The sequence below is a fragment of the Monocercomonoides exilis genome (assembly GCF_001643675.1).
Source record: "Monocercomonoides exilis strain PA203 chromosome Unknown scaffold1-2713096, whole genome shotgun sequence".
Classification (NCBI taxonomy): Eukaryota; Preaxostyla; order Oxymonadida; family Polymastigidae; genus Monocercomonoides; species Monocercomonoides exilis.
Window position 1 is genome coordinate 1,822,609 of NW_027150546.1, and position 27,791 is coordinate 1,850,399.

At 35.7% G+C, this 27,791-nt stretch overlaps 7 protein-coding genes across 7 annotated transcripts; 2 read left to right on the forward strand and 5 right to left on the reverse strand.

The window, feature by feature from the left end:
* Positions 1-1,544: 1,544 nt before the first annotated feature.
* On the reverse strand, positions 1,545-7,874 carry MONOS_11537 (uncharacterized protein; the record flags this gene model as incomplete). The annotated part of the gene is made up of 1 exon (XM_067864076.1): positions 1,545-7,874. One exon carries the CDS (start codon positions 7,872-7,874, stop codon positions 1,545-1,547), a length of 6,330 nt encoding a protein of 2,109 aa, XP_067736468.1.
* Positions 7,875-11,929: 4,055 nt separating this feature from the next.
* MONOS_16887 (uncharacterized protein) lies at positions 11,930-13,660 on the reverse strand (the record flags this gene model as incomplete). Its single annotated transcript, XM_067869757.1, has 8 exons — positions 11,930-11,964; positions 12,087-12,340; positions 12,677-12,765; positions 12,814-12,935; positions 13,080-13,313; positions 13,386-13,437; positions 13,506-13,517; positions 13,640-13,660. 8 exons carry the CDS (start codon positions 13,658-13,660, stop codon positions 11,930-11,932), a joined length of 819 nt encoding a protein of 272 aa, XP_067736469.1.
* Positions 13,661-15,048: 1,388 nt separating this feature from the next.
* MONOS_11538 (uncharacterized protein) lies at positions 15,049-15,946 on the forward strand (the record flags this gene model as incomplete). The annotated part of the gene is made up of 2 exons (XM_067864077.1): positions 15,049-15,228; positions 15,302-15,946. 2 exons carry the CDS (start codon positions 15,049-15,051, stop codon positions 15,944-15,946), a joined length of 825 nt encoding a protein of 274 aa, XP_067736470.1.
* Positions 15,947-19,190: 3,244 nt separating this feature from the next.
* On the reverse strand, positions 19,191-20,105 carry MONOS_11539 (uncharacterized protein; the record flags this gene model as incomplete). The annotated part of the gene is made up of 1 exon (XM_067864078.1): positions 19,191-20,105. The coding sequence occupies one exon, from the start codon at positions 20,103-20,105 to the stop codon at positions 19,191-19,193; it is 915 nt and encodes a 304-aa protein (XP_067736471.1).
* Positions 20,106-21,855: 1,750 nt separating this feature from the next.
* MONOS_16888 (uncharacterized protein) lies at positions 21,856-22,749 on the reverse strand (the record flags this gene model as incomplete). Its single annotated transcript, XM_067869758.1, has 5 exons — positions 21,856-21,889; positions 21,948-22,048; positions 22,095-22,180; positions 22,490-22,591; positions 22,650-22,749. 5 exons carry the CDS (start codon positions 22,747-22,749, stop codon positions 21,856-21,858), a joined length of 423 nt encoding a protein of 140 aa, XP_067736472.1.
* Positions 22,750-23,118: 369 nt separating this feature from the next.
* MONOS_11540 (putative ISXO2-like transposase domain) lies at positions 23,119-23,622 on the reverse strand (the record flags this gene model as incomplete). The annotated part of the gene is made up of 1 exon (XM_067864080.1): positions 23,119-23,622. The coding sequence occupies one exon, from the start codon at positions 23,620-23,622 to the stop codon at positions 23,119-23,121; it is 504 nt and encodes a 167-aa protein (XP_067736473.1).
* A 1,242-nt stretch (positions 23,623-24,864) lies between these two features.
* On the forward strand, positions 24,865-25,119 carry MONOS_11541 (uncharacterized protein; the record flags this gene model as incomplete). The annotated part of the gene is made up of 1 exon (XM_067864081.1): positions 24,865-25,119. One exon carries the CDS (start codon positions 24,865-24,867, stop codon positions 25,117-25,119), a length of 255 nt encoding a protein of 84 aa, XP_067736474.1.
* Positions 25,120-27,791: the final 2,672 nt, after the last annotated feature.

A 27,791-nucleotide genomic window follows, 5' to 3' on the forward strand; every position in this document is an offset into this window, starting at 1 on the left:
TATCTCTTTTAGAAGAGCCTAAAATGTTTAACACAACAGTGGAATAAAACTTATGATTTTATTGTTCCTTCCAGAAAAAAATTAAATATTTTTGTTTTAAATGAATAGACAGTCAAAACCTGATTTTATCACATCGAATATAATCGCAGGCATGAACATATAGGTGATTATTTTTTAAATCAAACATTTTTTCGGGTTGCGAATAATTGCATTATTTTTATCGTTTGTTCCGAAATAATTTATCAGAAGCTCTTTGCATATTTGTGATGGCTAAACACAATGAAAAAGATATGAAAATGAAAAAGTGAAACACTTTAGATGAGTTTACTATCACTTGGATATTTTAATTTCATTTTTCAAATACATTTTTTTTATCGAATTTTTTGATCGAAAAAGTTTGAAAACAATAATAATCACACATATGGGTAATTATTTTTGAAAAGTCGCAAATGTTAAATTTTCATTTAAATCAAAAAATGCATATTTTAATAAAATATTTGTCCAAGAGCATCAAACTTCACTTATATGGAATATATTTCTTGATAATGCTATTTCACACATTCTAAAGAAGATTCGTGAGTTAAAACAGAAATTTGAGCGAAAAATGCAATTTTTGTTTTATTTGAAAATTAAACATTTGCGACTTTTCAAAAAGAATTACCCATATATGGGTGATTATTTTTGAAATCATAACTTTTTCGGGATGTTAATCATTATGATAATTCATTATCATTTACAATATATTTTTCATTCAAATTTTAAAAAATTTTCATATTGTTTCTAAAGCCCTGTTTGATTAGAAAAAAATGAATAAAAATGTTTTTTTCGAATGAAAAGAATATTGAGATATTTTCATTATGTGAGTTTGATTTTTCATCATTAATGTTTTTTAAAAAAATGAAGATGCCACTTCTGACTTCAAAAAAGAAGAATAATCATTCATAAAATATACAAACACAAAAAATAATAATGAATATATACAAAATGTGATGAACAGATAATCATAAAAAAGAGTTGTTTTTTGAAAATAAAATGAAAGAAAAACGGTTAATTCGCAAATATGAACAGAATCATCGCAAAAGAGAGCAACAATATAACAAAAAATAAACATGGAATTACACAAAACGAAAAATGAAAGAATGATAAAATATTCAAGGTGTTTCTCATTGCACTGAAAATTGAAAATGCTGATTATTCAAAATAAAAACACGGAAAAAGTAAAAAATAACAAAAATCTATCAAACATCACTGAAAAACAAAATTAAAATCAAAAAATGAAATAGCTGTACTGATTCATGTTCTCGCCCTTCATGCAGAAGCGGATAGAAACTGAAAAACACATCTGAATCGAATAGACAATCATGCTGATTTCATTTTTCGCTCCCTCACTTGACTGCACATCTTTCAAAATAAGCGTTGACTTGAAAGCATTCAAAGCATCTTTCCCAGTGTGTTGACAAATATTAACAATGCAAAGAAGTTCCGACGATTGCTTTAACGAAGCCAGGATGTGGAGCAATTGCTGCTCAAAGAACAACTCAGACTCACTGCATGTCCGAGATGAACGAGGCACTCACAACTTTTGAGTCTTCGGTGTAATCGATTGCATCTGACACAGTCACCATCATCACGCCAGCCGGAAAGTGTTGGAAAAACTCGCGCTTCATCACAAACAGCGATGGGCGATCGTCTTTGCTCTGCGCCACTGCCGATCTCACCAGGCGACAGAATGTCGTGCCTTCGATTTCTGACATGTCCGGCCTCTCTCCATTCACAATCTTCTGCCCTGCCACCTCTCCCTCATATTCTCCAAACGGAATCTCCAATGTCAAGCACTCCCACAGCATCATCCCAATTGAAAAGGCAACTGACTTCTTTTTCGCTCCAATATTCTTGTTGATCAGCAGTTCTGGTGCTTTCCATCTCAGACATTCTTTTCTGATATCGTCGTCGTCTTCAAAGGCAGATGAAGGAGGTGGAGAGTCTGTGAATCTCTCGCTCATCACTGAAACATTGGAGGAAGAAGATGAGACAACAGTTAATGAAGAGATCGATGATGAATCTGAATCATCAGAAGAAAGGAAGTCAGAGTGCATCACAATGCAGATGACCATATGCTCAGAGAATAACACAATATGCGGACTCAGATTTGCAAGAGAAGAAAGTGGATTTTCCATTTCATCAAATGAATGAAGCGCAAGATTCGCCACCCAGAACAGGATCTGTGCAGCTGTTTGCTCCCTCTCCTGCAGAGTGCCTATCGCCATCTCCTTTGTCTTATTCTTTCCATGAAGAAGCATGAACAGTGAATCTCTCAAATCCACAATCAGCTTCTCATGTGGAGATGAACAGGCCATCGCATCCACCAGATTCGACATCGATGAAGTGGTTGGACACAGATCCTCCCCACGAACAAAAGTTGAATCTGAGTCTGTTGTTGAAGTGGATGAGATTGAAGGTGATGGAGTCTGCTTTCTTATTTCCTCTTCCTCAACTTTCTCCAATGCCCAATCAGGAATTTTGTCTGAATCTCTCCCCAAGATGTATTCTGTCGATCCACTCTCACTCAGCAAATGCTCAGATGATTCAGAATGTTCCAAGCTTTTCTCACACATTCTCTTCTTGATCCTTTCTTCATTCTTCTTCTCTGCTTCCCTCTCTGCTCTCCTCCACTGTTCCTCGGGCGATGGCTCCGTCGTCACCATCTCAATCAGCTTCGGATCCTTCCTCACCGTGTCATTCACAATCACTTCCAATTCTTCTGTTCGTCTCTTTTGCTTTCTCCATCGAATTGCCAGAATAATAGATACAATCAGTACAATCAAAAACAAAACAACAAATATAATGGCAATAATCACAGTCCATGATGATTTTCCTTCTTTTCCTCCTTCCACCACTTTATCATTTCCAGTCTTTGGTTCTGTTTTGTTTTTCAGAATCTGTGGAGAAGTCTCTGCCAATTGCTTCCCAAACAGAATCATCACTGACACCTCTGTTTCATCTGCAATCTTTGAAATATTTTCTGATGGAACTCTTCCAATCACTTCTGTTTCTGCAACAAAACTGTCTTCCTCAAATGGATATGTCTCAACCAACTCCACATCCCCTGTTTTGAATATCAATCTGAATGACAAGTCACAAGGAAGAAGAAGTGATCCTCTGAATTTCACAACAACATTGCTGCCATTCTCATTCACTGAAACATCTTCCAGTCTGGGAATGAAAAATGGAGATGACCTTTCTCCTGCTATCCCTCTCAAATCACATCCATCGTTCAAAATCCAAAGAGAAGAATTTGGCATCACTCCATCTCCGCCTTTCAAGCTGGTGATGGTTAATGAAGCAGAATCTGAACAAATGATGTTTCGATGAAGAGATGGATATTTTTCAATGAAAGGATTGTTGTTCAAAAACTCTCCTTTCTCAATCGTCACATCGCCTGCAGACACTGACAATCCACCTGATGAAGCATCAGAAATAATCACATCCTTCATCACCAAAGAAGAATTCGCTGAGTGAACAAGAGATCCATTCCATTTGCATATTTCTTCAAAATCCCTGTTTCTCTTATTTACACTTTCTTTTGTTTGCACTCCAATAAATTGACATGAATCCATCGAAACATCCTTTGCATTGCTTATCTCCATTATGCTTCCTTTGTCAGATAAAGAATCACAGTTTGAATAGGAACAGTTTGAAAGAACGATTTGAGCATAAGTTGAAGAAGCTGAAAGAACAGAAGCTCCTTCTGAATTTTTTGAGCAGTTGTTGAATGATGAATCGACAAGAGAAATTGTTCCTGATGACAAATCCCTAATTTCAATAATACACCCTTCAGACAATTTCACTCCATCTGCAGATACTCCATTAAATACAACACTTCCACATTGTCCAATCTCAAATACATCTGTTGTTGATTCAATCTTTTCCAGTTTCATATTTGTGATTGAGACCTCATCTCCATTTAGCAGAAAAGAAGGCTTCTGGAATGAAAGCATTGATATTGAGCAGTTGTCAACATGAAGAATTCCATTTTCGATGCTCAACAATGTTGAATTCAGAGCAACAGATTCAATGCTTTCTGATTGGCCAACCGAAGAAAAATCAACAAATGAAAGAGAAAGTTGACCACTTGATTCATGAATGATTGAATTGCCTGAATATGAAAATGACTGACCAAAGTTGAATTTCACACTTTCGATCCGTACTTTTTCTGAGGTTGTGATAAGACTTCCTTCGTTTGCCATTGTTGAGTTCAGATACACCAAAGCAGCTGAGGGAGATTGCAATGAGCGAATGGTCACATCAAGAACATCACACTTCCCAACAATTTCTGTTTGCCCCAAGATCAGCAGCTGTGAATACAGAGATGGAATGATGTGCTGAATTCCAAAGCTCAATGAGTGGCATGGCGTATCCAATTCTCCACATTGCTTGCTGTCTTCGTGATATTCAGAAACAGAAGACACAAATATTGTCTCGCTCTGATATTTCACAACCCTCAACAAAAGATCTTCTTCTCCTTCAAACGAGTCTGTTGTGCATCCCCATATTGCAAGATCCTTCACAAACGGTGCTCTGAAATCCAGCAAGAATTGCTCATCTGCTATTTGTGTTTCGATTGAGTGGCATCGAACATACACATCTCTTCCTCTGAATGCAGAGTTGTCTCTGAATGTGATATTCGACAGCACAAAATTCAGAGGCTGCTCAGCTGTCGAGGTGCATTCCAGAAACAGCCACCCGCCTCTTCCAGTGCTCGAGCAGAAACATTCAGAAATCGTGCAAAATGAGCTTTCAAACTTTCCTCCTTCATTCAACTCACAAAACATCCCTCCTCCCTTTCCACACCTCGTTCCACCACATCTCTTCATCGTTGTGTTCCCAATCACCATTTTCAATGGCTCATCATTGTCATTTCGAATGATCGAGATGTTTTCTGTCGTGTCTTGGGTGACTTCTTCAAACAAACTCCACTCAATTACAATGTTTTGTTCTCCTTCATTGCTCCCTCTCTTCTCTCCAGCTGATCCCTTTGATATCCTCAATCCGCTTGCTCCCTCCACCTCAATATTCTTCATCGTCAGATTTTTCGCATTCAGCACAGTTGTCGACAACACAGAAATAACATCCTGCGAAAAGCTCAACAATTGCATCGTCACCAATTCCAGCACAACTGTCCCTCCTTCTGCCTTGATCAGCCCATAATCTGTCAATTCTTCTCTCTCATCTCCTTTTTTGGTGAATGTGCAGTCTTTCACAGTCAACAATCCCTCGCTTGAGCCAACATGCATCAAAACATTCACTCCACTTGCAAATGAAGATGGAATCACAAACTTCATCAGCTCGAAATTGGTGATGCCACAAATCTTCATTGCTGCTCCTTCTGCTCCTTCAAGCGATGAGACACATTCCAATGAACACATGCTGCTCTCATCCGATTTCACTGATATTCCACTCACATCAACACTCTTCTGAAGATACCCTTTTCCAATGATGTTGACATTCCTTTCATTTCCTTCTGCCAGCCTTGTCAACGAATGATCCATCGACAGACAAGGATAATCCGAGAATCCACACACACTCACATCACAACCTTCGCTCCCAATAAATATCTCTGAGCCGATTGCAAGCCAGAAATACACCAGTGGAATGGCATTTGTCGTGTCACTCCCATCAAAACCTCTCATAGAATCCAACGAAATATCTGCCAGATGCCCAGTCACAAATGGAAGAGAGGTGTTTGTGATGCTCTTTGTCAAGTTGGATGATTCAACAAACAGGTCATTTCCATATTTTGCAACATTTGGCTTGTCTGCCTCAAAAACAGGGGATGAGATCACAAATGAAGAATCATCATCAATCAGCTTCAGCGCCATCCCTCCCCCAAACCCAATCTTCCGTTCTTCTGCTGGAGCTGTGCATCCTGTGAATGTGCAAGAAATAACATTCATTTGAATGCTCCCTTTCAACTGAGCATTGATAGCCCCTCCTCTGCTTTCATCAGCCAAAACAGAGCATCCATCAAATGAACATTCTTCAATATTTATTTGTGAATTTGTATTTTCATCATTGCTGTTGTCAATGCTCACACACCCTCCATTTCCAGCTGCTCTTTCGATTTTTGTGAAATTGCTGTTCGTCATGTTCAACCACAGAGTGCTCATCAACTCGGTATTTGTGCTGCTTCCTCTCAACGAGAACAGAGGATTTCTCCTCAAATCAATTGATGAAGCTGAGAATTTGTCGATTATCAGGATCCCTGACTCAACAGACAAATACAGAATTGTCAATTCTGATGATGGATTTTGAAGGGAAAGTGAGCATTGAGACAGAGTTATTGATGATGAAGATGACGAAATGAAAGTGGAGTGAAGAGGAAGGGAAGATGGAAGAGAGAAGATGAGTTTTGATAATTCTGTCTCAACACTTGCTGTTATCATCGATGAATTGGATGTCTCACTTGAATCAGAGACTATCCAACCACTTTCATCATCATTTCCTCGGATTTCATGTTTCTGTCCAGCAAAGGCCAATTCATCACTCATCTCAACCATTCCATTCACAATAACTTTCTTTTCTCCTGTCAACAGTGCGAGTGAGTGCTTCAAAGTCAAACATGGGAATTGGACAATTCCACAGTGTGAGTGATTGGATGCCTCAGAATTGCTCACATATATTTCTTCTGGGGTGGGGAGGAGATAAATGCACAGAGGAATAGCCACACTGTTGTTTCCGTTGTCGTATCCCCCCACTTTCTCAAGAGAATCCAAAGAATCTGTCACACATGTGATGTTTTCCGATTTTGCTGTTTCTTCCAGATTGGGTGAAATGACAAAGATATCATTCCCCCATTTGGCTGTGTTTGTGCCAAACGAAGAAGAAATCAGGAAATTGGGATTTTCAGTCGACAATCGAAGAAGAATTCCTCCTCCAAATCCATATGTTGCAGAGCAATAGCACCCATCAAAAGATCCACCTTTCACTTTCACTTCATTTCCATTCCCAACACACAGCATCATCGATCCCCCATCAGCAGATGTTCTGCTTCCACATCCTTCAAAAGTGCTCAAATTCACATCAATGTTGACCTTGTCATTCGAAAACGATATCACTGCTGCTCCGCTCGTTGCTCTCTCAATCCCATCAAATGCACACTCAGAAAGTGTCAATGAAATCTCATTTGTTGAAGAAAGCGAAAACAGTGAATTTGTGGAAATTGTCTTTGCCCAGTTCACATGTTCCATCTGAAACATCCCATTCTGGACATTTATCAGTTCTGTCGAAAATGCTGTTTCTGTTGATTGTCCGCTCCCAAAAGATATGTTCAGTCTGCTGATCCTCATTCCTCCTGCTCCACTTATCTCAAACAGTCTAGACCCACGGTTATTCGGATGAGCCGAGTCATGCACAAGAATAAAATCACTTGCAGTCAATGTGCCTGTCGATACCGAAAATAGAGACAGCCCAGATGCTTCAAATTCTGTTTGGATTGCTGTGCTCATATTGCTTTGGCCATAAACAGAAAAAGTGTTGAATCCACAATCAAAACTATTCGTTTCGATTATTGTTCCCGAAAATACTTCTACATTGTTCACTAAATCTGGAATGAGTTGTGTAAGACAACGGCTGATCGTGCTGCATGGATGAGATTCATTTATTCCACATGCATATGTGTTGTTGCCTTTTGGTTGTGAATCAGTTGAAGAAACAAATCTCACAGATCCAAAATCATTGCGAAGCCATTCACTACGATCAACAATTGAGTCGTATCTGATGCTAACTCTGTTTGTAGTTTGCCTGGTTGAAAAGCAGGTGGAATCAATATTATTTGAGGTTGAGCCATGCAGAGCAATATCATGTCCTCCTTTCATGCATGTGTTATTATGGAAAAAACAGAAATAAAATAAAATTCCATTGTTATTTTCATTCACTTTATGAAAAACAGCTCCCCCTCCACACATTGCAAAGCAATGACAAAATAAACAATTTGAGGTGATAACTTTATCTGAAGAAATATCATGCAAAATTGCACCTCCAGCACCATCAGCAGAACTATTACATCTGCAGTTATCGAAAAATGAATTAACAATGCATTCTTTCTGTCTTTGAGTTTTTGTTATACAGATATCAACTGCCCCTCCATCATTACTTGATGAACAGTTTTGAAAATAGCAATCATCAATCATTGGCTGAACATATACATTTTCAAACTGAATGCCTCCTCCCCCATGATTATTTGTTGCAGCTGCTGTGCATTGGATGAATGCTGAATGTTGCACAATGCATTCAGCAATTTTTTGAGCAAATATTCCGCCACCTCTTGTCGATGAAGCATTGCATCTTGTGAATGAAGAATTTTCAACTGTGAGAATAGCACTTGCATTGTCATGCACGTAAAGAGCACCTCCTTGCGGTGCTGTACAATCAACCCATTCACACAACGAAAAGGATTGGCTTTCAGTTGTGTTCATTTGTCCTTTTTTCTGAAGAGCATTCATTTCTCTTTTCCCGAAGTTTATTGTTGTGTTTTTGCAGATGAATTCATGTGAAGAATAGGATCCACTCGAAATCCCTCCTTCAAAGGCATTCACACACGAATAAATGAGGCAGTTCTCCATTGAACTCAGAAAACATGAATGTTCCACAAAATGATCGCTATTCGAGGTACATTTCACAGACGTGTTCCTGAAGGCACAATTATCAATCTGTTCGCTTTTGCTCTTTCCTGATAACAGGAGATTGTCTGAAGATGAAACAGCCAAGTCTGTGATGATAGAATTGCTCAAAATAACAGAATTGGGATCATCAGATGAAAATATAAGACTGGATGGGTTAAGACTCTCTTGGGGGATCAAAGTCATGTTTGTGAGGCAGATTGACCCGATATTCAAATGAAAAGGTGATTCTGATTTTTGGTGGGAAATGCAGGAATCCAACACCACATTCGATTTATCTGTTATCAGAATAAATGGCGAGGAAGAATATTCCACTGCCACATTTTTCAGTCCAACTGAAGAATTGGAAAAGCGCAAAAATGAATAAATCGCTGTGCATGTTCCTGTTTTCCATCTTTCCATTCCTGATGCTTTTCTCTGTTCTGACAAATAATTATTATTGCTATTTGCGGGGAATTGAACATCATTTGAGTTGCCTTGACCAAAATAAATACAGTTATATTTAGAATTTCTATTTGAAAAAATACCTTGGTTTTCTAATGTGGCTGTTTCATAGATGACTTGAGATTTAAATGTCTCTGCCAAAATCAGACACCCTAAAAAGAACAAATGCATGCTTGTCGGGAATAAAAATCAGTTTTGATTTGAAAAAATTAAATATTATAAAAATGATCATTTTTTATTGTTTAACACTTGATTGAATAAAGAAAAGGTGAAATTGAAATACTTATTATAATATTTGAAATTTGTTATTGATGATGCAATGTAAAAATACTCCTATTAAACAGCTGTCCAGAATATAACTGTGTTTTTCTAAAAAAACATTAAACCAAAAATCATAACAATTTTTTGAAAGAAAAATTTCATAAACAAAGTGCAATTTAGTGCTTGCCTTATCAATGCAAAAAAATTGTTTCAACAGTAACAAATAACAAATAATATTAAATTGATTTTTAGAAACATAATAATTTGAAAACATACAAACAAACTTAAATTTGTTGCTTCATTGTTTGTTATTCACAGAACATTTATGTTATGGTCTCAATTCGCATTGAAAATAAATGATTAACCATTGTTATTTATTCGGATTGACTTGTTTTTCAAAGCTTTTGCTGAACATGTGATCGAGGATTTCGAAGAATTCAATAATCATGCCTTCTGTTGAGAAATGTATTTTTCATTTGGTTGTGGAATTGGATTCAAGAATTTGTATGTGATGGAAAAAGCAGTTTGCATAACCATTTGATTAGACAGTTTTGCGAACAAATATGAAAGAAATGGTTTATGTTTTTATTGGCTTACTGAAAAAAGTAAAAAAGTGGAAGAGACTTAAAGAATGGAAAGTTATATGTTTGCTCATTTCTGGTTTGTGGAATGATATTTTTTTATATCATCAGTTCGTTATGCAGGCATTTGATTTGGAATATGAATAAACATCTGTTGAAAATTGCTTTCCTGAAAGAAGAACTGTTGAGAATTTTTGGTAAAGATGAAGTTTGTAATTATTTTCAAATATATTATTTTTTATTGTTCGAGTTCATGAACCAAATAAACTGAATGAATGACTGACATTCACTTTTCTTGGAAGAATGCCTTGCTCGAATAACTGTTATATGTGGAAAGGAAGCAGGGTGAAGAGATTGGATGGGAATTGGATGAAGTCAATTCTTGATTCAATCAGAAGGAATTGAAAAAACATTCAAATCTCTCATTATTCAGAGGGATCAGAAACCTTCTCAAATGGAGATGAAAAGACTTTTGGAAACGGATGATTGGAGAATATGTTACAGAAACGCTTGAAAATGGAGGAATGATGAATTTTTATTGAAGAAAACGAACAATTCCAATGAGGCAAAAATTAAAAATGGCTAACAAATCAAAAGGTTTGCTTTTATCTTAAAAAATAAATATTATTGAATTTTTATTGTTTTCTTTTAAGCTATTCAAAAAGCGAGGGATTTGATGACTTTGAAGAATAAGAACAGAGGGGAAGGAAAAGGCAAAGAAGAAGAAAAACAAAAATTCAAGATATAATGAAGATGCATTACTTTGGGTTTTTGCGAAGAGTTATTTTTGGAAGAAAGATTATTTATGAGAAAGAAGTGAAGGAAAAGCGGAAGATTTTTGAATGAAAAGAATGATCTCCAAATATTTCATGATTTTTGAAGGTGAAAAGGAAAAATCAAGTCGAATGCGTGAAAGATTGAGAAGATGTTGTTTCTGAGAAAAACACATAAAAATGGAAGAAGAAGCAAGATAACGTTTGATTTTGCTGAATTTCAACCAATTTTATTTGATGTTGCTTTTTATTACAATTCCTCCAAGCTAATCATCTCATTTTGTTAGCTTCAATCGTTTATTTATTAATTTAGCTTCTTCTTCTTCCTCTTCCTCTTCCTCTTCCTCTTCTTTTACATCTTCTTCACCAATAAAAATGTAATGTTAACAATTCATTCCATTCAACTCTCAGTGAATTCTTCTTCAAGTTTTGTCTTCTGTTTCAATTCACAAACACAAAGACAATTTTCTCATCTGTCAAGAAGAAGCAGCTTAAGCAATGAGGCAATGCAATGGATATGATATTGACACCCAATCAAAAAAGGAGGACAATTTTTTCATTTTATCATTCGGCTGTTGAACGAAGTGCAGAAGAAAAAAGAAAGAATATTTGAATAATTTCAATAAAGGAATGGACGATTGAAGCGAAGGAATGCGACAGATTACGCAATGCATCATCTCTTTTATGAGTGGCAGAAGAGTCAAAAGGTGATGAGAGAAAGACAAAGAATTTGAAATGGAGAAGGAAACTGTCACAAAAGAATATTGGAAATGGTAAATGGAGATAGGGCTATTGAGAGCAGATGTTTATCATTTTGTCACACATGATTATTTGGAGATGATACAATTGGTGATCTTTCAGTATTTCTGAAAGTGAAGTTTTTGATTTGGAAATGTTGGCTTCTGGAAATGATGTGAATGAAAATCATTCGAATTAACAAAATGTCCTGTTTTCTCGTTTATTCGCACACAATCTCCAATAAATTCTTTCTTCTTTTTCTTTTCATTTGAATTCCCAGTTTCCATGTTTCAGTATTCTTTTTTGAACATTCTTTTTTTTTCAAATGCATTTCATTCAAAATTGAAAAATTAAAAAAAAAAAAAAAAAAGAAAAGAAAAGAAAAGAAAAGAAAACATTTTCTTTTGATATATTTTTCTATTTGCATTGCAGGAATTACAAATCTGAAATGAAGCTAAACCACAACGAACCCCATTTTAAAATCTTCATCTTCAAAAAAACAAGGAAAAGAAAAACGCTCAAAGTTCATATGTTTATCAAATAATCTCCGTAGTATTTAGGAAAAAAATAATAAGAATTTGTTTTCAAAAAAGGAATAACAATATGAAAACTTGTGATGATGTCTTCGTATCCTTCTTCTTCCATCTTTTCACATACTTTTCTTTTCGTTGCCTTTCTTTTAACTTTTTCCATTTTATTATCCGTCTTTTCTTTCGATCTTTCCGAAACATTCAAAAAGAATTTCAAGATATGTAATGCATATATATCTTCTAACGTTGGCTGCTGTATTTCCTCCATCATTGCATCAATAGCTCCTCCTTTCAACAAGTCATCAACTTCCACTCCACTGCTTTTCGCTGCTCCTCTTAATGAATTAGCGCATTTATCATAAATATCTCTGCAATTATCTTTTGCTGCTCGAAATAACAGTACAATTCCTTCTACAAGCAGAACAGATTCTTCGTTCCGCAATTTGGGCCAAGATAAGTAATTATTAACTGCATTGATCCATCTCCTGATAATTATCAATTCTTTCGCTTCTTTTCTTCTTTCTTCTTCTTCTTTTCTCTTCCAATCAATTTGTTTCATCAGCTTTTCTAGTTCCCTTCTTGTCTCGCTTTCAAAATGAAGCTCATTCACAATTTCTTCCTCCAAGCTTGTTTCAACCCTTAGTCGGGTTATCAAAAATATCCAAGCAGACTGATATGCGAGTTGTGAAAGATTGCAGTGTTCTTGATGGTATAGGATGATTTCTTTGATTTCGCGAAAATATAATTCTTTATCTATTTTCTTTTGGAAAAAAAAAGATCATTAAAAAAAAAAGGAAAATTTTCATACGCAGGCACCAACATTGCTCAATGCAAGCAATGCCATTTCCACTTCTTTTTGAGTTTCTTTGCTTTCATCTTTGTTTGCAGCCACTTTCAGAAGGCAGGGTACACAAATTTCATTCTTGGTTTCTGAAACGAACATATATTCGTAACGCAACAAAAGGCAACATTCACAAAGATCAGTCAAAAGCATTTCGTTTTTCCCTTCTTTTTTCTGAAATTCTTCAACAATCAGATTTTGAAACCTTTTGCACAATGGAGATCTTTCAAAACTGGCTGAAAATAATCCTTTCAACACATTGAAATACCCCATGTGCTTCAGCAGAAGTGACGTGTTGCTCAAAGGCATTTTCTTTTCTTCAATCATTTCTGCTATTTCGTCGAGCAACTCAATTGTGCAAATTATTTTAAATTCATCATTTTTCATCTCATCAATAAATCCATTCATTTCTTCGATTCTGGTTTTCTGTTCATCCTCGTTGCAACCTCCAAGTTCGTCAAACAGTTCTTCAAAAAACACGAAAAGGGTGAAAAATTGTTTGTTTTTCAAAATAGTCAGAAATGAGCAAACTCCAAAACTTTCCAACGGGGGATATTCTTTGTAAAATATTTCTCCAAATATCCATTCTGTCTGAGATATATTCAGGATACAATGGCACAACAGTACTTCAAACAATGAAATTATCAGCAAAAACTAACCTTTTTCTTTATCTGATTTTTTGAAAATGTTACAGTCTCAATGTCAATTGCAACGTTTTTTCCAATAAACAAATGTGCAATATGTCACAGCAACTAAAAAATGATCGTTTTTACATTTGAGAAGACACGCACACCCTTTTCTTTATTTTGATCATACCAAAATCTAATAAATTGGAAATATTTTTAACTTTTTCGAAATTGAAGCATCAATAATAATAAATTTTCTTTCAATGAATTCAACTTTATTTTTTTAAAAAAGAAATAGAAAATGATTGAAAAATAGAATTTTTTGAAGTTACACAAAATTTTTTGGGACTTCTTTGTTGTGATTAAAACAGTATTATTAATAATCATTCATCGGCTAATGCACAAGATACGCCCCGTCACAAAAATGTTATATGTTGCAGCTATGATGATAACATATTGAACACAAAAGTTTTTTTCTTCTTGTGGTGTGCGGAAACTGTTTGTATGTTTTTTTCAATTTTCGTGAAAATCAAAAATTCTGTTCAATTTAATTGTAACCAATGACTTTTTTGAGGTTTATATTTGTTCTCTTTTTTATCACGGTTTTAATGATAGAGTTTTATCCCAAATCAATTTGTTGGGGTTGAATTCTGTTGAATGAATTGCTTAATTATTTTTTTTTTAAAAAAAAAAGTTATCTGACACGGATAAAAAAAGTATAATTCATATTTGGGACGAGTTAAATAGAATACGTTCAAAGCATATTTGAGTGCATTCTTGTAGTATTTCAATTAATAATCTGTTTATTAAGATTATTGTTGAAAATAAATATTGTTTTAATTTTTGTTCATTTCAATTTTTTGTGGGAAATTATAATTTGATTCATTCAAAAATAATAGTTTCCGCACAAAAGAAAGACAGAATCACATTGTGAAACTGTTAACAACGACGCTATAATCATTCATACAAATTTTTGTTAACCGTCGTTAATTGTGCAATAACATAAATTTGAAATTATATCCATTGAATATACAGATATCGCACAAAATACCTGACAAGATCGATATCTCAATGACCACAAGAGGAGAAATTCTGATAATTTTCCTCAAAATATATCTCATCAAAACAAACTCGCGTGACATAAAAGACTTTCAGGACAGCTTCGTTTGAGCTCAGAAAAAAAAATTTCGAAAATATCGGAGAAACTCAAAATCCTATTTCTCCGAGATTTTCGAAATTTTTTTTTCTGAGCTCAAACGAAGCTGTCCTGAAAGTCTTTTATGTCACGCGAGTTTGTTTTGATGAGATATATTTTGAGGAAAATTATCAGAATTTCTCCTCTTGTGGTCATTGAGATATCGATCTTGTCAGGTATTTTTTGCACAAACTGAATTCGTTAATTCAGAATTATCAATCTCTTTCTCAAATTTGCTAATTTTAATTTATTGAAATAATAAACTTTGATAGTTCGAATGAATTATCGAAAGTTTTTCAGTTATTGAATGGTTTTTTTTGAAGACATCCCATATGCGAATAATTCGAACACTTACTTTTTTGTTTACGGATCAAATTGTGCATGAGCCAGAATGATCGTTTGCTAATCGGGCGCATACAGAATTATCAAGAGTTGAAACAGATTGTTCAAGTGGAGGACAAGTTCATTGTGCAGGAAAATGAAAAGAGAAAACAAAGCAAAATTGGCAGATGCTTTCAAAGAAACTACTCATATTTTGTTTTGCATCTTTCATTGATTTTGGTGTGCTTTAATTCATATGATGTCTGAGCTGAGTATTTGACAAAATTTTGTTTGAAAAATTTTATTGTAAAAGATAATTGCTTTGGCTGCAGCAGTTGTCCTTTTATTTTGGGAAAGCGACTTTTCATTCCGTCATTGCTTTTATACTGTGATGTCAGCTGTCTGTGGCGTGGGGCTGGCCGGATTCAACATCTCCAACTCGAAGTTTGGAACCCAATTTGTTCTTATGATAACGATACACCTCGGAAGCTCGTGTCTCTTGTCTCTTTTGCCGTTGATATTGAAAAGAAGGTATATCCGGAAGCATTTCAACCATCCAGTTGTGAGGCAAACAATCGAACTTGAGGATGCATCTCCGACTTCGAAGAAGGAGAATGAACTCAAGCAAGAGTCTTTCGTTCAGTTCTCAAAGGAGCAAATAAAAAGAATTCCTCCATCGCCTATTTTCACAATCCAGCTGTCAACGCAACGCGAGGGGGTTGTTTCCAAAAGGCGTCCGAACGAGCACATTACCTCTGCTCACACGATTCATATGCATCCTTCGCCTCTGTCAGCATTGTGTTTGCTGGCTTCGCTTCCACCGAGGCCACAGAAAGCGAAAAGAGCGGAAGGCAAGCTTCAAAAGGCATCAGCGATTTCTTCTTTCAACGAACATCCTGTTCGGCTACCTTCAGTTGCTTATACGCCATACAATCCTAGATCAGCTGCATATTTCTGAACTCATCAATTCATTGCGACTAACTCACCATCATCGTCATCGTCATCGCCTTCTTCCTCTCCTCCTCCTCTTTTTTCTTCCTCTTCTTTTTCAAATTCTTCTTCTCCTTCTCCCTCGGCTTTTTCTATTAGCATAAGCACACATCTCACAGCTGCCCTCTTTCAGCCTCCGACTCCTCCGCGTGTATCGCTGAACTCCCCACGTACAATTATTTCTTCCTCTTATTCTCTTTCTTCTTCAAATCATTCTTCTAATTCTTCTCCTTCTCCTCTTCCTCTGTCTCTTCCTCGTTCGTTTGCCAATCTTCCTCCCGCTTTCACTTACAGCCCATCTTTCTGCGCTGCTTTTCCAGCAAAGCAAAAGTCTTCTCTTTCTTCTTCATCATCATCTTTAAATAGAAATGCCAATCAAAGGAATTCTCGAAGGTTCACTCGTCCCATTACTCTCAATCCTCCACACAACATCAATTCGAAGTTGCTCAAAACATCTTCTCCCTTCCCTCCTCCTCTTTTTCCTTCATCTTCATCTTCCTCCTCCTCAATTCATTTTCCAACATCTTCTTATCATTCTTCTTCTTCTTCCTCATTTCCTCCCCCACTGCTCAGCAACAGCAGCTCAGCCACAGCCACTCTGGAGCCACGCGCTGCTCAAGTTCTGATTCAGCTGCTGGACGAAGCAAGAAAGGAGAGCAAGAAACAGAGGGAAGAAGATATTGCGCGGAAAGGAAGAGGGAAAGAAGGAAAAGAGAAAGGAAAAGAGAAAGGAAAAGAAAAGAAAGAGAATGAGAATGAGGTTTTATTGGCAAAAATGATTAGAGCGAAGAGGGAGAGAGTATTTTTTTTTTTTTTTTTTTTTTTTTTTTTTTTTTTTTTTTTTTTTTTTTTTTTTTTTTTTTTTTCGGATATATAGAGAGATGGAGAGGAAAGATTGAACAGTGAAAGATGAAGAAAGAAGGAGAAAAGATGAATGGGGAAGAGCGAGAGGAAGAAGAGAGAGAGAGAGAGGAAGAAAGAGAAAGAGAGAGAGGAAGAAAGAAAGAGAGAGAGGAAGAAAGAGAGAGAGGAAGAAAGAAAGAGAGAAATGAATGAAAATGAAGAAAAAAGCGAAGAAAGGATTATTAAAATGAAAATAGAGAAAGATAAACAAAACTTCTTTACATATCTCAATTAACCAAAGAACAACAATTTGATCAGAAAATTATTTTCCCATTCATTTCCCACATCATTATCATCAACCAATTTGTATTCTTTCATTTCTTCTTCTTCTTCTTCTTTTCTTTTTCTTCTTCTTCTTCTTCTTCTTCTTCTTCTTCTTCTTCTTCTTCTTTTTCTTCGTTCTTCCTCATTCATTCACACATTCGCACAGCATCTATCTTCATTTCAACAATTGTGAACCTTCTTTTCTTCTTCAACTTTTTCTTCAATGAATATCAAAAATGATACTGTTTTTTTCATTTCATTCGAATTCTCATCGAATTCAGTGCCAGACCTCATCTATCGTTGCTATTTGTGAAGATACAAAGAAACACTTATTCAATTAATGAATGTCAGCTGAAATTATATGGTAACGGAAACGATTTTGTTTTTAGCCGAGAAAAGCTGACCAGAAGGCATACTATCAGCAAGAAAATGATTCTGATTTTTTCATTTGGAAGCTGAAAGAGGCACAGATGAAAAAGAAATAACGTTGAAGCAATTTTTGTTTGGAATGGCTGGGTTTCAAAAATGGCATTCTGCATATTTCACAGCAACGAAATTACAGTGAATTGTTGAAAATGAAACGTTGAATAAGAAATGCAATTTTGAGGAAATGGATTATAAGAAGAGAAATTATATTAGGCAGTTGAGTGAATCGGAAACAAGCATGTTGAAATATGAATGCTGATGAAAATCTGATCTGAAGAAAATTGCCAAATATGATTGAAGAAGTGCATATAGAAGAGAAGAAATAGATTATTCTTTTTTCATGAGCTTTATTTTCGTTTGATGAAAAAGTGAAAATTGATGAAGAAATTTCGAAGAAATAGTTTTATCTGAGCTGTTGTTAAGGTTTTTGAAAAAATAAGCGATGGTATGAGCTCCAGTTGAAAGGAAGATGAAAGCTCATGAATTTTTCTATGATATGGAAAATATCACAATAAGACGAAACGATTGAGGAAAGTTTAATATTAAAAATGACGAAAATGGAAGAAATTCTGATGAAATTAGAAAAAGTTTATCATTTTCTGTGATTATGGTGTCAACCATGCTGAAGGTGAGTGTTTGAGTTGGAATAAATGTTGAGGTGAGAAGGGTGGCAGGCGTCTTGGGGATCTGTCATGCGAACAAGAGCGAATTCAATTGTTTCACATGGACTGAGTTGTGTCATTCCTCACTGATAAGTATTTATTTCATTATTTGATTCAATTTTGAATGTTGTTGTGAGAGGGGTCCATCTATTGAACTCAACATTATCAGTAGTTCCTTGATTCCACACTCTTTTTGCTTGCGCTGTTGATCCACACTGATTGAATGGAGACTGAGTGATGCTGCTGCTATTGAAGAACGCATCATTCCCTCTGCCATTTTTGGCTGTATTTCCATCGAAGAAGCAGAAAGTGATGATTCTGATTAATTGTTTTTGATATATCGAAAAAAAAAGAAAAAATATTTTTGTTTATCAAATTTTTATTTCAAAAGAATGTTTTTTCATGTGATAAATGATTTTATTAAAATTTTGAATTCATATACTTTATTGAAGGAAATGATCAAAATGATGTTATGCAGAGTGTAATATTTATAAATTCGAAAAATCTTGGAAAAGCAAGCGGTAGTAGTATAGTGGTTAGTACTTCACGTTGTGGCCGTGATAACCTGGGCTCGAATCCCAGCTACCGCAATTTATTTTTGAAAAATTTATTTGGGTGCTTTTGTTTCATAAAAAAGACGCGCAAACAGAATGCCTTTTTAAAAGTTTGCTTTTTAAATAGTTGTTTTTTCGATTCATGAAAAAGGAAAATGTTCATTTTGAATTGCAAAGTTGTTGTGTTGGAATCATCAAAAGGATTCGAAAAAGAAACATTTGAATTACAATAACTCTATTGGTGAAGGGGAAAAAAAAATACTATGTTGGACTTAATGAACAAAAAGAAGCAATTCAATCAACATGCTCGTTGCATTTACACGAAAATAACAGTGTTTATCATCAAAAAGACCAAAAAATTTATCTATTCAAATCTAGCATGAAACAAAAATAATAATTCTCTCTAATTTTCAGCTGGCGCATCAACCTCCTTCACAACACACCCCAAATCGTCGCTCGCAATCAAAATCGAAAAACGGCGGGTGCTTTCACAGCTCGCTCGTCCACAAGCACCCAAACTGCTATTCGTGCTCTTGTTCACAGACGCGTAGTCAAAACAGCCCCGCCAGTCTGTGAACCCATCCTTCACAAACACAACTTCTTCTTCTCTTCCACCTCTCCCGCACACCTTCGCATACACCTTCACATACACCTTCACATACACCCCTGCAGCCGGCAGATGTGTCGCTTCCTCTTTCGCCACCAGCCGCCCTGTCTCCTCAAACACCTCCACAATCATCCCGCTCCTGAACAGCGCCTCTGAACAGCGCTTCCCTTCGTATTCTGCCTCAACAAACACATTCTGCGTTTGCAGCTCTTCTGGCATAGGAACAATTACACTCGGCATCAAATGAATTGAAGACGAAGAAGAAGAGGAAGAAGAAGAGGAAGAAGATGAGGAAGAAGAAGAAGAGGAGGAGGATGAAGTAGCTTCTTCAAAAGAGAATTCGATTTGTTTCGTTGGCTTCACAATTGAAAATGCCTTTGCTGCATCTTTTCCTTTCATAAACGGCTTCACACTGAACAGGCTTTCAACATCCACCTTGTAGAACTTCATCTTCCCTCTCTTCTCCTTCCCCTTCTCCTGCTTCACCACAATTCTCTTCCCCTTCTCATCAATTGCCATCTCAAAAGACACTTCAACCACCATCGATGAATTCAACAGCAGCTGCCTTCTGCTTTCTCGCTCAGCCTCATTCTCAGCAAAAACATACTTCTTTCTGTTTCCTCCTCTTTTCACTTCCTCTTCCTCTTCTTCCTGTTCTTCTTTTTCCTCCTCTTCTTTGTAAAATTCTTCTTCTTCTTCTTCTCTTGGCATTTGATCAAGATATTAGCCATCTGATGCATATATTCCGAAAACTTGCAAAGCCTTTAAATTGGACAGAAAATTATTTCTTAAAGTTTCTTTCGTCTCGGCTGATCAATCGTCGATTATCTCTTTTTCCATTTATCATTAATGATTCAGGTGATGAGATGCAATTCAGACGAATTCACATCATTTTGTCTTCGATCGTATAATTCTTTTCCTCTTCTTTAACATCTTCTTCATCTTCTTTTTCATCTTCTTCAATTATTGAATAGAAATGTTGTGTAATCCATTCTATTCAACTCTCAGTGAATTCTTCTTCAAGTTTTGTCTTCAACTTCAATTCACAAACAAAAAGGCAATTTTCTCATCTGTCAAGAAGAAGCAGCTTAAGCAATAAGGCAATTAAATGGATATGATGTTGGCATCCAATCAAAAAACAAAGGTGATTCTGACATTTTATCATTTGGCTGTTGAATAAAGTGCAGATGAAATAAAGAAGAAATCTTGGAACAATTTTAATTTTGGAATGGACGATTGAAGTGAAGGAATGCGACAGATTTCTCAATGCGACTTCTCTTTTGTGAGTGGCAGAAGAGTCAAAAGGAAATGAGAGAAAAGCTAAGGATCTGAAATGAAGAAGGAAACTACCATAAAGGAATGTTAGAAATGGCAAATGGAGATAGGCTAATTGAGAGCAGATGTTTATCATTTTGTCACACATGATTATTTGGTGATGATGCAGTTGGAGAACAATCAGTATTTCTGAAAGGGAAGTTTTTGATTTGGAAATGTTGGCTTCTGGAAATGATGCGAATGAATATCATTCGAATTAACAAAATGTCCTGTTTTCTCGTTTATTCGCACACAATCTCCAATAAATTCTTTCTTCTTCTTCTTTTTTTTTTTCATTTGAATTCCCGGTTTCCATGTTTCAGTATTCTTTTTTGAACATTCTTTTTTTCCACATGCAAATCATTCAAAATTGAAAAATAAAAAAAAGAAGAAAAGAATATATTTTCTTCAGATATATTTTTCTATTTGCATTGTTGGAATTACAGATCTGAAATGAAGCTAAACCACAACGAACCCCATTTTAAAATCTTCATCTTCAAAAAAAACAAGGAAAAATAAAATAAAATAAAATAAAATATAATAAAATAAAATAAAAAATAAAAACGGAATAAAAAGGAACACATGATTCAAAGGAACACAAAATAATCTGAGTAATATTCAGACAGATGAAAACAAAAACTTGTTTTCACTGTTCGTATCGTTTCTAGAAAACTAATGATGATGTCTTCATATCCTTTTTCTTCAGCCTTGTCAAATAGCATCCTTTTGAGTCTTATAGAATCTACCGGGTCTCCAGTTTTGTCCATCTCTTCCTTCAACCTTTCTGAAAACTCTTGCAAAAATTTCAAATATTCCGCAGTTGGATTATCTGCGATAGATGGCTGGCACAACTCCTCCAAAATATCTTCATAAATGTTGCTTTTCTGCAGACAAGCATGTCGCGAAGAACAATTCAAAATGCGAGCAAAAAGTTCATAGCAATCATCCGAAAGAGATTCAAACGAATGCGAAGCCTCTCTTTGTATCCAAACACAGAACTCGACAATTTTAATCCATTCTTCATGATTTATGCATCGGTCGTCAACAAAAGAGATTGTCTTCAGCCATCTCTTTATTGTGCATATTTCTTTTATATCTTTTGATATCTTTTTCATTAACAAAAAGCGTGCATTTTTCATTAGATCTTCTAATTCTCTGACAACTTCTCCTGAGAAATGCAGCTTATTCATTATTACGTCTTCAAATTCATCATTAAAATTATGGAGCTTTATCAAAAACTGCCAAGCAGATTGGTATCCAAGTTGTGTTAGGTAGTGATGTTCCTGATGGCAATGGATGATTTCTATAGTCTCATTGAAAAACATCTTTTTATTTCCAACCTAATAAAAATTAATAATAAAAAAATAAATAAAAAGAAAGTCAAACCATTCCCTCAGGAATATTGCTCAAAGCCAGAAGGGCTATTTCCATTTCTTTCTCATTTTTTTCGCTTTCATCTTTATTTAAAGCCACTTTCAAAAGAAAAGGCACACTGACTACGAGAAAGTCTTCACTGGCTTTTGAACAATCTTGCATAAAAAGGCATTCGCTTATGTCTGAAAGAAGTCTTTCATTTTTTCCTTCTTTTTTCAGTGATTCTTTGATAACCATTCTTTCAAATATGAACCACAACGGCAAATTACAATTATATTTCACAGGAGCACCTGCTAACAATCCAAAATATTTCAAATGTTTAAGAAATGTCACTGCAGATTCATTAATTCTTTCGTTGTCCAAAAAAATGTAATCACGTTTTCCAAATATGTCCCAACGAAAAATACTTTTCAATTCTTCTCCGTTCATCATAGACATCAAAGCAATAAGCTTTTTTACACCAGATTTTTGATAATCTTCGTCTGAAGCTTCTTGGGAAAATAACATGTCTGAGAGAATGATAAATTTATAAACATATTAAACTCTATCCTAAAAACAAATGAAAGCCATATATCCTCCATAATTCGTCCATCAAATCAACTTTTTCAATAGAAGCACTTTCAGAAGTAAGAAGCTCGTTTGTGTTTTCACATTGATTCAAAAGCATATTTTATTGATCTTTGTCATATAATTTCTTTCGTATTATTCTTCAATTGAAATGAACATTTTATTCGAAAAAATTCAGAATATAGTGAATTATTTTCTCATTTTAAAAATATTGCATAATCCGAATTAATCGGTATGCCCAGATTTCTCTGAAACTTTACTGAATATAATAATACATGCTGTACATAAGTAATATGAGTATGATAAATTGCGGAAACGTGTTTTTGGAGAAAATAATGATAAAAAATTTTTTTGATCAAAAATAAATATTTTCGAATTTTCATTGAAAAAGTGACTGATTTGTTTTTGAAAAGCTTCGAAAATATAAAAAAAACATTTTAAAATGATATTATTCAAATTAGAATAATATTTAAGGCTCATATTCAGAGGCACTAGCTCCATCTCCTGCTCCGAAATCTTCATCAGATTCAACATCGCTATCTTCATTGACAACATCATCCATATCTGGAATCTCCTCATCTTCATCAACGATTTCTTCTTCTTCTTCTTCCATTTGAACAGGTTCAATTTCCTTTTCAAAGCACAGATATTTTATTAATTGAATGAACGTTTTATTGAATGTTGATTTCACCAAAAACAGTGAATGATAGTCATGCATAAGTCTGATCCTTGTTCCAAATCGAGGGAAAGTGCATCGCAAATGTTGCCATAACCCTTCAATTGTATTTGTATACGCACCAGTTTCTGGGTCTCTGAAACGTCTTTTGTGGCACACAATTTGATGCTTATATCCAAGTGTTTCTAGTGAAGAATAAGCGCGCCATTCATGGGAAATATTTAATGTTCCAACTTTAACGTATTTCTGGATAATTGGAATCAAAGTTTCCTTTTTTCTGTTTGGAACGACAACCATTAACCGTTTCCCCGCTCCACCACACTCTAATCTTTCCACCCCTCCGAAAATCCACACTTGCTTTTTCTTTCTTCCTCTCCTGTACTTCCGTTTTCATCAAATTGCTTCATCAATTACAACTATTGTTCCCTCGCCTCTAATAACTTGCTGTCTTTCGTTCCACATTTGTGAGCAAGCGCACCGAATCACACTTCACCAGTATCCGACTGTGTCCTTATCAACAGAAAAAAGCAAAGAAATTGTTTTGTTTTGAATCCCCTGCCAGTGATGTAAACAAATCAGAAGAGTAATTCCCTATCCAATTTTTATTTTGCTAAAAGATGTTCCTGAAAGAATGCTTTTTCGAATCTTGCATTTTGGACAAGAGAAATAGTGATAATTCAAATCATTATAAATTCGTTGATAGCATCTGTGAATTCTGCACATAGGGAGGTTAATGGCTATTATTTCTCTTTTGAACCATTCCCATGTGCTTGTTTCGTCGAAGAAGAGTTTGTTCAGCGAAGAAATGGTTTCCTCATCATGAAGATCTCGTTCACGTGCTATGAGATCAAAAAAATACGAACCCTTAATACAAACAATTTTCAAAAATAATTATGGGTGAAAATATTTTTCTTCAAAATTTCATTCAAATAAAAAAATTTCCGCGGATTTTTATTTGCATATTCTTTTATAATAATATATAACAAATCGAAATACAATGATTAAAATTATTTTTTGTTGTTCCGATATAATCGGATCATGCCAAAAATATTTGCAATTTTCATGAGAAACACAGAATTCATGAATTATTTCAGAAACATGAAAAATAAAAAGTTGTAGCTGAGGATATAGAAGAAAAAGGAATAAGTTCTGCAACTGAAGAAAAAAAACAGGTATTGATTGTTTCATTGAGCATTTCTGTCGAGGAGTTATTTGTTTATTGTTCGAGAAGACCTGTTTCCAACACTTCGAGATGTTTCAGCGTAGATGCGAGCAGACGATGGGCTGTTGATTGCACCGGTGAGAGGATACAAGCACTGTTTGTCATTGTCCTCTTCACATGCACACAGAAAGGTCTTTTGACACGAAGATATGAAGTCTGGTGACAAATTGAATCTGCCAGCGAAATGAGTACGGATCTCGTTTCAAGCAACTCTAATTGTTCAACTTTCTAATTCTTCTTCTTCTATTAATTCAGCGACAAATGAAGGATTGAGGCGAGATGAATTCTGAGCTGAGGTATCTTTTTCACATGTCTGTATGATTTCAATTTCGCTGTATCCATCACAAAGAGGAAACAGAGATCAAAGCTCCACATCAGGCGTCTCTTTTCAATCGGTGTGTGGAAGCGATGATGGGCTGTGCAATCAGACAGAATACAGACACTTGGGCAATGAATTGCATCGCGTTTTGGACACCAACAAAGAGGATTCTATTTCGATGGAAAGCAAACAACGAGATTCTGAAACAGATTCAGGAGACAAAGTGAGTGCAGCCGAACAAGCTGAGGAGTGAAAGAAACAAGCAACAGATGAACAGGATCAATGAAGAAGCTAGGAAGTTTTTTTAACATATCTTTGATCCAACAACGAAGGCGAAGACCACAAAGATGATTATCTGCTCGTCACGGAAGATACCGATTCTCAAAATGCTGTTTGATGATGGGCTTCCTTCTCTTCTCTCTGTGTTGTCTCGGGCAAGCTCCTCTGAAACGGCTTGCAATCCGAAAATAGAAGACGAACTGCTGTTGAGCGACCTGGTGTCATTCGTTGAAGGTTGACTGATTCTCAACCTGCACATTTGCATGAAAGAGGAGGAGGAGAATATCGCAAGTTTTTGACATGAGCTCAATACAAGAGATAATTCAGTAGAAAACCACACGAAAGATAGATTCTGAAACTGAACATTCTTCTGTCTCACTTCGAATGTCTGCATTTCTGTTTCAATCTAATCATTTTCTTCTTCCATTTCTTCTTTATTCAAAAATTCTGCAAATACTTCATTTTCTTCATTTTCTCGCGAGCCTTCAACTTGCAACAGACTTTGCTTCTCCTCTTCAATACATCAACAATCATCGCTGTCTTTTGACTCACCTATCTTCTCCATCATGATCTTCTTTCCTCTTCCAAGGCTGTTTTTGTTCTCATGATTGCCCTTTCAGTTGAAGTCGGCTTGCCTATGAGCATCCATTCAAAAATGATCAACACGATGAACCGTGAAGAAAAAAAGAAATGTTTGAGCACAGCATGTTGCGATTATGGAATGCCGTAATGGACAATTTACACACTGGAAGTGAGTGTGCCATCAAGCAGACAGCAGGCGAAAGATACAGAACGGCCAATGAATTGAATGATGGAGACGATAATGTTTCAAAGAGCAGCAGAAGATGCTCTGCTAATTCTGCAACAGCATCTGTATTGAGGATGAGCGGAAGATAAATATCAAAAGAGAGAGAATGAGTATGAGAATGTGAGAAGAAAAGGTTGAAGCGATCAAAGCACATGGTTGCGATGAAGAAGTTGGTGAAGAAAGAGAATGCGATCGTGATGGGCACAAAGTTGCTGTTCGAGTATTGAACCATAGACCTCTCCTTGAGAGATGCCCTATTCCATTCAGCATCTTTCTTCTTTCATTCACACAGCTGTATTCGACCAACTCATAACGATCGATGAAAGTTTCATAAAAAATGTGTTGAAGTTGGCAGTTTAGCAGATAGCTTTTCGTTCCTCTCTCCCTCTCTTCGACTTTTTTCACAGAGCATATCTCAACAAGAGCGAGAGGAGCTTCATCAAGTGCGCCTGTGATGGGGAAGAGTTTATCACGAACAACAACACAGGAACCACCTTTGAAAATACATGTCCTCCATCTTTCCCACATGCAGAAGCGTCTGCAATGGCGAATTCGATCATCCATTTTAACTAACAGCTCATCTTCACAGCTGGTTTAAGGAGCAAAGAACACTTCTTCAAAAAGCCTCAGCTGTCTCTTGAGTTGGATGTCAGTCTTGTGTTTAACTTTGCAGACGGGATTTTAACCTTCCACAAACTTCATTTGAAGCTCGAGAGCGGTTAAGAAGAGCTCGAAGGAGAGGCACTGAAGTTTCAAAGGTTGTTCTTGCAGATCTATTCGAACAAACAGAGGGAGAAAGAACAAAGGGGCTTGTTTGCTTTTGGAAAGGGGAAGAATATTGTGAGACATTAACAACAAGCAACTTCTTCTTATTTCAATTCGTCTCCATCATTGTTAATTGAACACTCGTCCAACCTGTTTCACAAAGCGCACATGTTTGTATTCAGTCAAAAAAGACAGACACTTGGGAGATTTCACAAATTCCTCGTTTTGTGTTCCATTTCTGCTCGCAACTTCAGCTCAAGTGGACTGAAGAGATGTGGGATCATTTCTTTGTTCGAGGCACCTATCTTGGAATTATAACGATAAGGAAATTGAACAGAAGAGGGGAATTATTTGTATTTCCGAATCAGAAGAATCAACTGAGCTTATGCTTTATCTCCTCAAAAAAACACTAAACTCTATCTGCTTTGTGTTTCTCTTATTTTCTCAAGGCACAGTTTTCTGCTTGTTGTTGTGCCTATAGGCCTTTCCAACATGTTGCTGCCTCATCATGTCTGAAACCTCCTCCAGTGCCTCATATGCTCCATATGCATCCGCTTCAAGTGGCCGTTTGCGCTAAAAAGGGAAATCAAAAACGGTAAGATGCACTTGAGCTTCTGGATAACAACGCTTCTTCGCGCTGGTCAATACATCAGTTCAGCTGTATCTCTTCTTCCCTTAATGTCCATTGAACTCCATTCTATTTACCAATTTTTTCACTTCGTTTGTTTTCGAGTTGTTCTGACTGTTCCACTTGTTGAAGTCATATCTTTAATATCTTTTTCTACCAAACCTCTTTTTCTCTTTCTTCTTATTCTTTGTTGAAGAAGCAACAATTTTTTTGTTGATCAAGCTGCATCATATCAACACCAAATCATCTTTCCCATGACCTCATTCGTTGCATTATCAGCAACTGAATTCCTGCATAGGTTCAAACGCGTTCCTTTTGCAATTTGCGTTTTTAAACACTCAAATTATAACGAATTAATAGATAATAATTATTCAAAAACTTTTTATGGACCGATTTTTCGAAAAAATTTTTCTTGTTGAAAAAAATGACTTTTGAAAAATGACCC